This window comes from Populus alba, chromosome 17 (genome assembly GCF_005239225.2).
Source record: "Populus alba chromosome 17, ASM523922v2, whole genome shotgun sequence".
NCBI lineage: Eukaryota > Viridiplantae > Streptophyta > Magnoliopsida > Malpighiales > Salicaceae > Populus > Populus alba.
The window spans coordinates 9,587,542-9,600,050 of NC_133300.1; the positions used below are offsets into that span (position 1 = coordinate 9,587,542).

The 12,509-nt window shown below is 38.5% G+C and overlaps 1 protein-coding gene across 1 annotated transcript; it reads right to left on the bottom strand.

Annotated features, from left to right (window-relative positions):
- Positions 1–7,224: 7,224 nt before the first annotated feature.
- LOC140954778 (uncharacterized) lies at positions 7,225–12,042 on the bottom strand. The gene is made up of 3 exons (XM_073405533.1): positions 11,885–12,042; positions 7,991–8,830; positions 7,225–7,897 (listed from the first exon to the last, which is right to left on the bottom strand). Exons 1-3 carry the CDS (start codon positions 12,040–12,042, stop codon positions 7,576–7,578), a joined length of 1,320 nt encoding a protein of 439 aa, XP_073261634.1. The 3' UTR covers positions 7,225–7,575.
- Between the last annotated feature and the right edge of the window lie 467 nt (positions 12,043–12,509).

The window sequence follows — 12,509 nt, forward strand, 5'->3', positions numbered from 1 at the left end:
TATTTTGTATGAATCAATGTACTGAATGTATAACTTTTATTAGATCCTTTTGTTTAAATTCGTAATGGCTATTAGTAGGATAGGAATGCAAACTCATGTCTATGTATGTATATTTTTAATATGAACTTCTAATCATGCAACCATAATATTACGTGTTTGTGTAAGATTCACTTTTAAATGAAATGTTGATTGTATGGATTGTATTTTGATGATGTGAGGGATCAGGTTCATTGATTACCGGCACCATGTGTGTTAAGTACATATATATATATATAATATATATTACTGTTGTTTGGGCTTGAAAAGTCGGGTTGTTACAGTTGGTATCAGAGCACTTGTCTGGATCCTGAGGATCACTAATAATTGTATGGTTGCGGTGAATTTTAGGATTGGTACACACCCGACAAGGAACACGAACTGAGCCTCCCTCCTTAGAAAGGAGGGGCATGAACCAAGGTGCCCAAGGTTGGCAAGACGAAGATCCCTTGGATGATACAACATCTCATGCTCCGATAATACCACCCGAAACCTTGCAAGGGGAAGATGCAGTGGCCGGGAAGCCCGAGGCCTAACCAGATAGACGGAGCACCCCCAGTCACAGCAGAGCAGCGAGAAAGATCAGAAGCACAACCATCTACTACTCCAAACTGGTGTGCCCCCACAAATAAATAGATGCAGGACTCTTTGTACAAATAGTTAAACAGTGATGGAGGCATGGCTGGTTTGGTGACACAAAACAACTCCCACCACGCAGATTCCACAGGCAGCCCCTATGATTAGTATGACCATGGATAATGTGGTGCCACTGGTGCGACTAGTCAAGAGTATGAGGGAAATGGGCTGTGAATCGTATATAGGGGAACAAGATGCAGAGATAGCTGGAAGATGGATTAGGAAGGTAGAAAAGACAATGATTCAAATAAGCATACCCGAGGGTTTGAGGGTAAATTGTGCAACCCAGTTATTGTCTGATAGGGCCATGACATGGTGGGAAACAGTTCAGCTGAGGCGTGCAACCAAGACACTAACTTGGAGTGACTTCAAGACAGAGTTTGAGAATCAGTTTTATTCCAAGTACCATCGCAAGGTGAAAGAATAAGAGTTCTTGGCACTAAGATAGGGTGATATGTCGGTATTGGAGTACGAAAGGAGATTCCATGACCTTTCATTGTTCGTCCCACACTATATGCTGACAGAGGAACATATGATTGAGAAGTTGAGAGATGGTTTACGACAGGATTTGAGACAAAGATTGATTGCCTTGAGATTTAAATATGTGAGGGAGTTGATTGAGGTTGCACAAGCTCTAGAGGCATGTACTGGAGAATGCCAAGGGGGGTATTAGGGTATAAGCAAAAAGAGAGATGGGGATTATTTTAGTGGCAGACCACCACACCCGAAGAAAGGAAAAAGTGGAGTGTTTGAGCAGTACGGAAAAAAAGGGAGTTTGATATTACCGCCTCACCAACAGTCAAGTGGGAGAGTGATGGTTGGACAGTCACACTCGAGGGCAAACTCTTCAATTGGGACCGGCAACCACAAGGGTGTTGACTATCCTTTTTGTGTAAAATGTGGACAAAAACACCCTAGGGACTGCTCAGTTTCCCTCGGGCGATGCTTTGTGTGCAGAGGAGAGAGTCATAGGTGGAGGAACTGCCAGTATCTTAGTCAACGATGTCATTACTGTGGTGGAAGAGGTTATTACAAGAGGGACTGCCCTAAAAGGAACACCGGACAAGTATAGAGCTATAGGCAACCCAGTCAGAGCCACCAACAGTCAGTCACCATGAATAGGCCAGTGAGATCTTCTTAATCAGGAGCAAACTCCAGTCAAGGGAAACCGAGGGCATAAAATGATCGGACCCCGGGGAGGGTCTTCCACCTGACACAGGAGGAGGCCAGGGTTGCATCGGATGTGGTGGCAGGTATATGACACGACCAAAAGCTTGATGTCTTCTCCCAAGTGCAGGAGTGTCGAGGTAATAAATAACCCGGCACGACCGGGGTCAAACCACAGAGAGGTTAATTGTATAAATTATAAATAACAACACAACAACAACAACAACAATAACAATAATAACGATAATAATAACAATAGTAGTAGTAGTAATAGTAATAATAATAATAATACTCAGTACGTGGCGTTGTTATACCTGAGAATGATCTAAAAAGATCGGGTCACAGGTTTCCAGCCTATATTCTGAGTTTATGAACAGATGATAATAATAATAATAATAATAATAATAATAATAACAATAATAAAGAAAAGAAGGAAGAAATTAATGAGAACTTTGAGTTGGAAGATTAATGTAAGGATTAAACAATTGATAAAAAACAAATGTCAAGGTTAGAGGATCCACTAATGGTACTTCAAACAAGTATATAATAAACTCTTGTTACTCAATTGGAAACCACACATAAAGGAGTTTCCAATCAGATTATAAATTGTTAACATGATTACATTAGTTATCTTATTCGAATAAAGCTAATACTTGTAAATGTTGGCAGGCATTCATGATTATAACTTATGTTAACAACAAATCAAGTCCCTTTCATAGCTCAGGTGTCGGTTATACCATACAGTATGGGCTATGAAAGTACCAAGTATTTGTTGTACCAAGTGTTATACAACATAAATCTAGATTAACCATTTAACAAACAAAGTATTAAAAGTGAACAAGATAACAAATATAAAACATGTTAGTATCCAACGTTAAGGTCCATGTTAAGTTTATATTATACTTATTCTTTACACCATTAGTGTACCCTTTTCACCTTGACATAATTAACTTAGCTAAACATAATAAAAGAAAGAAATATTAATGAACAAGACAAGAACATAAATGAGAAAGAAGTTAACTAAGTAAAGGAAAGGAAATGAAGTGCATAAACTTGATATTAATGAAAGAAAAACATAAGCAATACAAAGAGAGAAAGCAATAGCATGATCTTGATCTGGAAACCAAGATGCCTCAATACATGGTAAGTGCCTCCTTTTATAGGCCAAAATTTGGAACTATTGATTTGTTGACTAATTGATGAGTGGGTGGCCACATCTTGACTTGATAACAATCCTTATCTTCTTGTCTGAACAAGACGTCATTGCTAACATCATAATTTGCCCAGAATCCTCAGGAATGTTCTAGGAAATTGTCTCAGCTTTCCAACAAAAAAAAAAAGATGAGGTCATTTGGACTTCTAGAACTCAAGATATGGGCTGAACACTAAATAGTGTCTGGGCTGCAGGACAGCTTCAGACTTATTCGTTGTTCCTATAATTTGGACTTGAAAACGGCCTTCTTAGATCTTGGTGTCCAAATGAAAGTTGTAGGCCTATGTTTTACCTTTCCATCCATATAAAATGGACCTAAATCCGAGATCTAGAGCTCCAGATATGATCCAATTACCGAGCAATGTTCCGGTTTGGACTGCACCAACATCTCTTTTCTAAGTTTGGCCATCTCTTTGTCCTTTAACTTTCAGTGCTTAAACTCATCAATCAATCCTTTTCACTACAAGATTTCACAGTTTTACCGACGGAAATATTCCGTCGGTGTGTGATAGAACGTTCGTCGGTAAATTATTTACCGACTATATTACCGACGGAATAATCCCGTCGGAATATCTCCTTTTTGTCGGTGATTCCACATTCCGTCGCGCTATATCGGTCGGTAATACAAAAAAAACATTTTACCGACGGTTTTTTACCGACGGACCGTGCTCGCAAAAAAAAAAAGTTTCCTGCTTTGGAATATAACCGACGGAATATGTTCCGTCGGTGTTTATGTAAAATACCTGACGGACTACATCCGTCGGCAAAAGTGTCGGTGATATTTCATACCGACCGAATAAATCTGTCTGTAAATTCGTCGGTATTTTTAATACCGACGGATTATTTCCGTCGGTGATGGGATGGAATACCGCAGACACTGTCCAATGCCGACGGATTTATTTCCGTCGGTGAATATGTCGGTGATGGGTGTCCAATTGCCGACGGATTTTTTCCGTCGGTAAATCCCTGTGTAATTTTTTTTTTTAATTATTTTAGAAAAAATAATATAAATTAATAGTAATACAAACCAAATTATGCAAATAAAATTTATATTAAGCAACAAAAACTCAAAGTTAAATAATATTCATTTACAAAAATGAATGTGTTTAAAAAAAAACAATTAAATATAAAGGTGGAGGAGGAGGAGGAGGAGGAGGAGAGGAGGGTGGGGTTAGGCGGCCAAAAGGATTAGGCGCACATGTTCCACCTTGTGTCATGTTCATGACCATTTGACGAAGCTCTTCATAGGCCGCTCTTTGGTGTTCAGACTCTGCTCTGCGTTGTTCGTCCGCCAATCTGTGTTGTTCGTTCGCCAATCTTTGCTCTTCTTTGAGTTGTGTGTACGCCTCTGATAGGTGGTCGCACCTTTGCTGCAAGGCCACAAACTCCTTAGATTAGGAGCTCGATACAGATTGGGAGCTCCCACCGGTTGAAGCAGTACCGGTCGACCGCAACTTGGCAGCCGGTAGTGTTGGAAGAGCCCGTAAACCCCGATTTTTTATCGGGTCCACCTGACGATCCAGCCTCCATCCACAAATCCGGATCGAATTCCGGATGGGTCGAAGGATCATCCCCGTATCTCTCCCTCAACCGATTATTATAGGTCTCCTGAAAAAAAAAATAATCATATTCAATTCAATAAACATGATAATAACTTATAAAATAAAATGGTTGAACAAACACACCACAAACTGTTGAGCACGGTTGTCAACGAACTATTGCGTCCCCTTTTGGCGGTCATGACTCCGCACGTGCGTCTCCACAAATAGCTCCATAGAGCTCGGCTCACGTCCAAGAGACGTAGCCTATATATAATGAAACAAATGTATTAACAACAAATTAATTGAACGATATATTTCATTTAAATTAATCTTACCATCCGTTTCGCATGTGCAGCAAACGGAACGGAGCCGCCGGTGTGCGTTGTAACCGAGCCATGAATTTGCTGATTCCGGTTGCCGGCACCGGACTGTGAGCGTCGAGTGAACCGCTCAGACGTCACGTGCTGAAGATAGTGCGGCCATATATCTTCCGGGATGTATATTGGTTTGAAATCCCTCCAAATCGCAATATCGTTCCAGCCTTGTAACCCCTTATCCCTCGCTGTTTTTTTTGCTTTTTTCTGGGCGTCATACCAAAAATCACGCAACCTAATTCACGCATGAAAAAATTACATTTCAAAACATAAATAATTATGTAAAAAAAAGTCGTATTGTTTTCGATGTTACCTAATTGCCGCGTGATTTTCCCACACCCTCCTCACAACACTGTCATGTTCATCGTCCCAGCAGAATCGATGCTGTATATAAAAAAATAATCTTTTAAAAATGTTAATAAATTATTTACAATTATAACTTGAATTTATTAGAAATAAGCTGAAAATTATATATTAACACGAACCTCAAATCTACGAAACCATGCATTGATTTGAGGCATCCATTCAGGATGTTTGGATATCTGACTCCATTGAAACAATGGAATCTCCATCGACGCTTTAAACGCCGATGATATTAATCGGGCGGCCTCAATGTTTGTGAACCTGAAAAGAAATGAAATTAATTTGTGATTACTTCATAAATTATGTTTTAAATTTTGTTTTTTTTATATAAAAAAAAAACTAAAACATTAACAAACTTACATTGAAAGATCGTCCTTCCACTGTGCCTCGAACTGGCGGGTAAAATTGATTCCGCTTCGAAGGCATGCCGCGTCTGCGATGTGAAACATCGCTGGAAGAGGCAGCATCGGTTGACGGCGCAGGTGGTGTAGGTGCCTCTTCTTGAGAGGCACCTAAGGAAACATCATCATCGCTGCTAGACGAACTTGATTCGACTAGACGACCAGCTCTGGTTTTCATTTTGCGCATCTAAACAATTTTTATATTAATAATTGTATAATAAAATTCAAAAGTTAAAAAAAAAATCGGCAGCACCTCCCCTATACTGGATACTACCCAAATTCACAAACCTGCAAATATTAACAATAGCGACAACCAATCGAACCAATCTATACTAATTATTCCAACATATTCAACTATTAATCCTTACAATTCAATAAATTCAAAACAATAAAAAAATATGACAAAAAATATATTCAATAAATTCAACAAATTATAATTCAACAAATTAATCATTACAATTCAACATTAACAATTATAATTCAAAAAATTCAAAAAATATTCAAATATTCAACTTTAACTAATTCTAAGTTAAATTAACTAATAACAATTCTAACAACACAACAACAAAAAAATATTCAATAAATTCAACAATTAAATTCACAAATATTCAACAAATTCAAAAAATATTCAAATATTCAACTTTAACTAATTCTAAGTTAAATTAACTAATAACAATTCTAACAACACAACAACAAAAAAATTTTCAATAAATTCAACAATTAAATTCAATTATTCAACAATTAAATTCACAAATATTCAACAAATTCAAAAAATATTAAAAAAATATTCAAATATTCAACTTTAACTAATTCTAAGTTAAATTAACTAATAACAATTCTAACAACACAACAACAAAAAAATATTCAATAAATTCAACAATTAAATTCAATTATTCAACAATTAAATTCATAAATATTCAACAAATTCAAAAAATATTCAAAAAATTCAAAAAAAAAGGAACGAAATATACATACCTTAATAATGTGTCAAATTCAAAACTTTATCTACATTGCAACAAAAAACACCAACACAACAAAAATAAAAACAACTAAAAATAAAATAAATTAGAAAAAAAACACATACCTTTTAATATAATGAAGATTTACAACACCAAATCTTGCTAGAGATTAAAGGTGAAAGTGTTTAAGGATTGAGGTGAAAAAAATGAAAAATCTAAGGTGAAAAACAGAGGAGAAGCGAAGCGGCGGAGAGAAGAAGAAAAAATGAGGCGAAGCGGCGGGGCTGGAACTTATAGGTCAATTTTACCGATGGCATCACCGACGAAATTCACCGTCGTCGGTAACAGGGCAAAATTCCGTCGGTAACAGTTCGATGACCTCTTCTAATCTACCATAGTAGTCAACTTCTAACTGGCTACTTGTGGATCCCTTAACACAAACACCGCAGTTGTATGTCTTTCTTCCTTGCCCGTATTCTTCAGTATGGAAAACATATCCATTGACAAAATACCCGTTGTAACACCTAACTTTTCTTTCAGGGCCGAGGCTTAGTGAAGACAATGACTTGGGTGCACTCCTTCCCATTTGATAAACCTTGTAAATATATGTAATTAAATGTACATCAATACACGGTAAATGAACGAGAATCTCGTAATGACATGCATACGTTAGAATGAGTTTGTGATAGTGCTTACATGTGTTCTGAACCATGTGGCAAATTGTTCATCTTGTAATTGAAAGATCTGGGATTCGGTCAGCTGCGAGTTATTGGAGAGCAAATATTGTCGATGTTGCCTGCAAGTGATAATGAGTGTATGATATTATAATATATAATTAACAGTATATTACTGACAAAGTTTAATTACTATTACACATATATAGACTTACTGAATAAATGGTCTCAGCTCATCACAGTTAAATAGAACATAGTTGTGTGCTTGTTTGAATTCTATTTCCGACAAATATCTTCCTCTTACGGCATTTTTAGGTGTGGGTCGTCCAGTATTGGAGAATATTGACAAGTTCCCACTGGAAGGCACTTCACCGCCATCGTCATGCCGTGGAACGCGATTGATTCTTGTTCTCAGATGAGGTTCGAAATAGTACGAGATAAATGTTGATATCTCTTCAACAATATAGGCCTCAGATATCGAAGCCTCAACATGCGCCTTGTTCTTAACCTTTTTTTTTAGATTAAACAAGTACCTGCATTGAAGTACAATTCAAGTATTTTTCAAATAAGAAAAAACATAGAAAATACTTTAAGATATGAATCCCATTGCAACTGTAATATCTCACCGTTCGAATGGGTACATCCATCTATACTGGACCGGTCCTCCAGCTTTTGCCTCGAACGGTAGATGTATAGGGAGATGCTCCATTGAGTCAAAAAATGAAGGAGGGAATATCATCTCAAGTTTGCATAGTGTCTCGATGATATTCGTTTGAAGCATCTCAATGTGCTCAACATTCATCTTGCTGGAGCATATATCTCTGAAGAAATGACCGATCTCCGTTAGTGCATCCCATATTCCCTTTGGCAACAAATCACGAAAAGCTAATGGGATGAGTGTTTGCATAAACACGTGGCAGTCATGGCTCTTCATTCCATACAATCTGCAGTCCTCTATGTTAACAAGCCTTGATATGTTCGATGCATGTCCATCCGGGAAACGCAGACTCTTAAGCCATTTATAGACTAGCAGTTGTGCGTTTTTCTCTAACACGAAGCTTGCCCTTGGTTTTGCAACCCGTGACTCGTCATAAACCAACTCCATATTTTTACGGTTACAGTATAAAGCTATATCCAATCTAGCCTTCATGTTGTCCTTTGTCTTCCCCTTCACATCCATGACGGTGTTGAAAATATTCTCAAACACGTTCTTTTCGATGTGCATGACGTCAAGGTTATGGCGGAGAAGATTAGTCTTCCAATACGGAAGCTCCCAAAAGATACTTCGCTTTACCCAATTATGGGTCAAACCAAAACCAGGAAACTTTTGCTTACCTGATTGAAGGCCAAACACAATGTCACCGTACTCTGATACAACATGATGCAATTCTTCACCAGAAAGACGCGGGGATGCAACATCTTTTTCAACTCTACCAACAAAGAAATCTTTTCTGTTTTTTCTGAACCTGTGATTAAGTGGCAAGAAGCGACGGTGACAGTCAAAAAAAGAAGCTTTACCTCCGTTTGCTAGCGTGAATGCCTTGTTGTTTTCCATGCAGTATGGACATGCGAGTTTCCCATGCGTGCTCCAACCAGAAAGCATTCCATAAGCTGGAAAATCACTGATAGTCCACATCAAAGCCGCCCTCATAAGGAAATTTTGTTTCCTCGATATATCATAAGTCAGAGATCATGAGGACCACAACTGTGCCAGCTCATCTATCAACGGTCGAAGACAAACATCTATATTCCGCCCTGGGCTGCTTGGACCGGGTATGACAGTAGATAGAAACATGAACTCCGGCCTCATACACATTCCCGGTGGCAAGTTATAAACTGTGAGAATGACCGGCCAACAAGAATAGGGAGCAGCAAATGACCCAAATGGGTTGAACCCGTCTGTACACAACCCAAGTCGAACATTTCTTGATTCAGCAGAAAAGTCTGGATGAACACTGTTAAAGCGTTTCCACGCTTCGCCGTCAGAAGGATGCACCATCACACCATCAACGGCATCGTGTGTTTGGTGCCATGTCATGTGCTCAGCAGTCCTTGGTGACATAAATAACCTCTGCAGTCTTGGTGTGATCGGGAAATATCTAAGTTTTTTATATGCCACTAGAGTCTTCCCCCTGCCAGTTCTGGGTTTGTAACGGGAATGCCCGCATGTCATGCACTCGGTCATCACAGCATTTTCAAGGTAGTATAACATGCAGAAGTTAGGGCACATGTCAATTTTCTGGTATCCTAAACCAAGGGGTTTCATCATGGACTTCGCAGCATAGAAGTTCTCTTTGAGCCTGTTCCCTTCTGGTAAAATGCTTCTTGCCCAATCAATAATTTTGTCATACCCGGCCTCACTTAACCCGTGATCTGACTTGATGGTGAACACCTGTGCCACAGCCGATAATTTACTGTGGTTTGTGCAGCCATCCCATAATGGTTTGTCAGAATCTTTCAACAAATCAAAAAACCTAGCTGCCTCTGCATTAGGTTCTTCTTCTACGATTGGACATTGATTGACATTATCTTGATTCATTCCCATTGCATCCATAACCATGTTTCTGTAAGGATTAGTGTTGTCATTTGCCGCTTCATGCACGTTGCTAGCACTAGAAGTTGACCCAACCACCGTTTCTCCCATTCTCCTATTACTAACAAATACCTCTCCATGTGCATACCAACACTCGTAATCCTCCACAAACCCTTTGTGTAGAAGATGCATCATTACAACATCTGGATGCAAATACTTTTTATTTTGACACTTTCTACATGGACACCTAATACCGCCTCCAGTAAAATTTCTAGGAATAGATGTTGCGAAATTAATAAAACCCTGAATCCCGTTACAATAATCCATCCTCCGCAATCCTTGGGGTGAATCTAGATACATCCATGAACGATCATCCATGACTTCTATCGAACCTCTATAAAAAGGACCCATTAATTAAGCAAGCTCTTAATTATTTCAAAACACAACATGTAATTCGGTAATTCTACAAATTAAGTTTTAACAATTTTCAAACAAATACAATCTTACAAAATCTAAAACAAACCATAACAAGTATAAAATTATACATTCATATACTACAAGTTTGTTTGAGAAATAACAATAAAACATGTACATCTACTAAAAAAAAATAATATATATACTAAAAAAACAATAAAATTAACATTTAAATGTTAAAATTTTAAAAGATAGAATTACTTACAAAAAATGATAAAATCCGTCGGTAAATCAGAAAACGGATGTTGTGACCACAAAACAAATACAACTTGTTGTGCTGAGATGAGAAAGATTTTTGTTTTGGGGCGAGGGGGGGCTGGTTATTTTGCAGATGGGGAGGGTTAGGATTAGGAAGAAGAAGGAGAAATGGGGGAGGAGAGTGTCGACAGAGTGGCCATATATTCACTTTTGCCGACGAAATTACCGACGGTTTGTATTCCGTCGGTTAATCCGTCGGCCAAATCCGTCGGTAATTCTGACGGGCAATCGACACGTCACCGCACGGACCTGCTATTCAAATCCCTCGGTGATTCCGTCGGTATTTTTAACGGTGCACCAGTCACGTCACCGGTACGGATCTGGCATTTCAAATCCGTCGGTGATTCCGTCGGTATTTTTTGACGGTGAACAGGTCCCATCACGCGTACGGGCCCCAGTTTTTAATTCCGTCGGTGATTCCGTCGGAAAAATCACCCGCTAAAACCCCCGCGCCACTGCCCGCCCTTTTTTCATTAATTCTGAATTTTCGGTCGGTAATTCGGTCGGTAATTACCGACGGCCTATTTCCGTCGGTAATTACCGACCTAATTACCGACGAATATTTTCCGTCGGTGATTTCGGCCGAAAATTACCGACAAAAAAAATTCCGTCGGTATGTCCGTTGGTATTTAGCGAATTTCTGGTAGTGTTTATTTATGTGATAATCCTGTATTTAAAATGAGCATTTACCATAAATTAAGGTATCTTATACTATCAAACTTGTTATTATAAAACATGCTTTCGTTAAGGAGTTATTGATACTTCAAGTGCAAAATGATGATATAAAACCTTGATAAACATGCACTTTTAAGTACTAATCAGTATACTACTATTGAATGATTTTAATGTGCATGTGTTGTTTGATCCGGGTGCCACCCACTCATTCATTACTAAGATAATTGTTACTAAATTGAGAAAGGGAGTAGAAATAGTAGAGAAGGGGTTCGTAATTGGAACTCCAATGGGAAACATGGTTGAAACAAATATTGTGTGTGTGGATGTGGGGGTTAGTTTATCTGGGTATGAAACAGAAGTAGACTTGATTCCCTTAGAGCTGCATGATTTTGACATAATCCTAGGCATGAATTGGTTGAGTAAATACAAGGCTCTAATAGATTGTTATGCTAAAACTGTTACTTTCCAAACACCTAAAGGCGAGATAATGACTTTTGAAGGAGAGAGAGTTCTCAAACTGAATGCCTTAATATCAGTGGTAACAACCCAAAATTTTTTAAGAAAGGGATGTATGGGATACCTCACATACATCTTAAACTCTGATGATGAAGGTCCACGACTGAAGGATATTCCTGTGGTGAAGGAATTCCTAGATGTGTTTCCCGAAGAACTACCAGGACTAGCCCCGGAGCGAGAGGTTGAGGTGTCTATAGAAACTTTTCTTGGAGTCCCACCCATAGCCCAACAACCGTATTGGATGGCTCCAGCAGAACTGAACGAGTTAAAGACTCAATTTAGGAATTGTTAGACAAAGGGTTCATACGGCCCAGTAATTCTCCTTGGGGAGCATCGGTCCTATTTATAAGAAAGAAAGATGGAACCCATAGACTTTGTATTGAATATCAACAGCTGAACAAAATAACAATGAAAAACAAGTATCCGTTACCTCGGATAGATGATTTGTTTGATCAATTAAAGGGAGCGAGGGCATTTTTGAAGATAGATCTGAGATCAGGGTACTATCAGATGAAGATTAAAGAAGTGGATGTAGCAAAGACCGCATTTAGAAATCGTTACGGACACTATGAATTTTTGGTGCTATCGTTCGGGTTGACAAACGCCCCAGCCCTCTTCATGGATTTGATGAATTGGGTTTTCCAACCATACCTGGATAAGTTTGTGGTGGTATTCATTGATGATATACT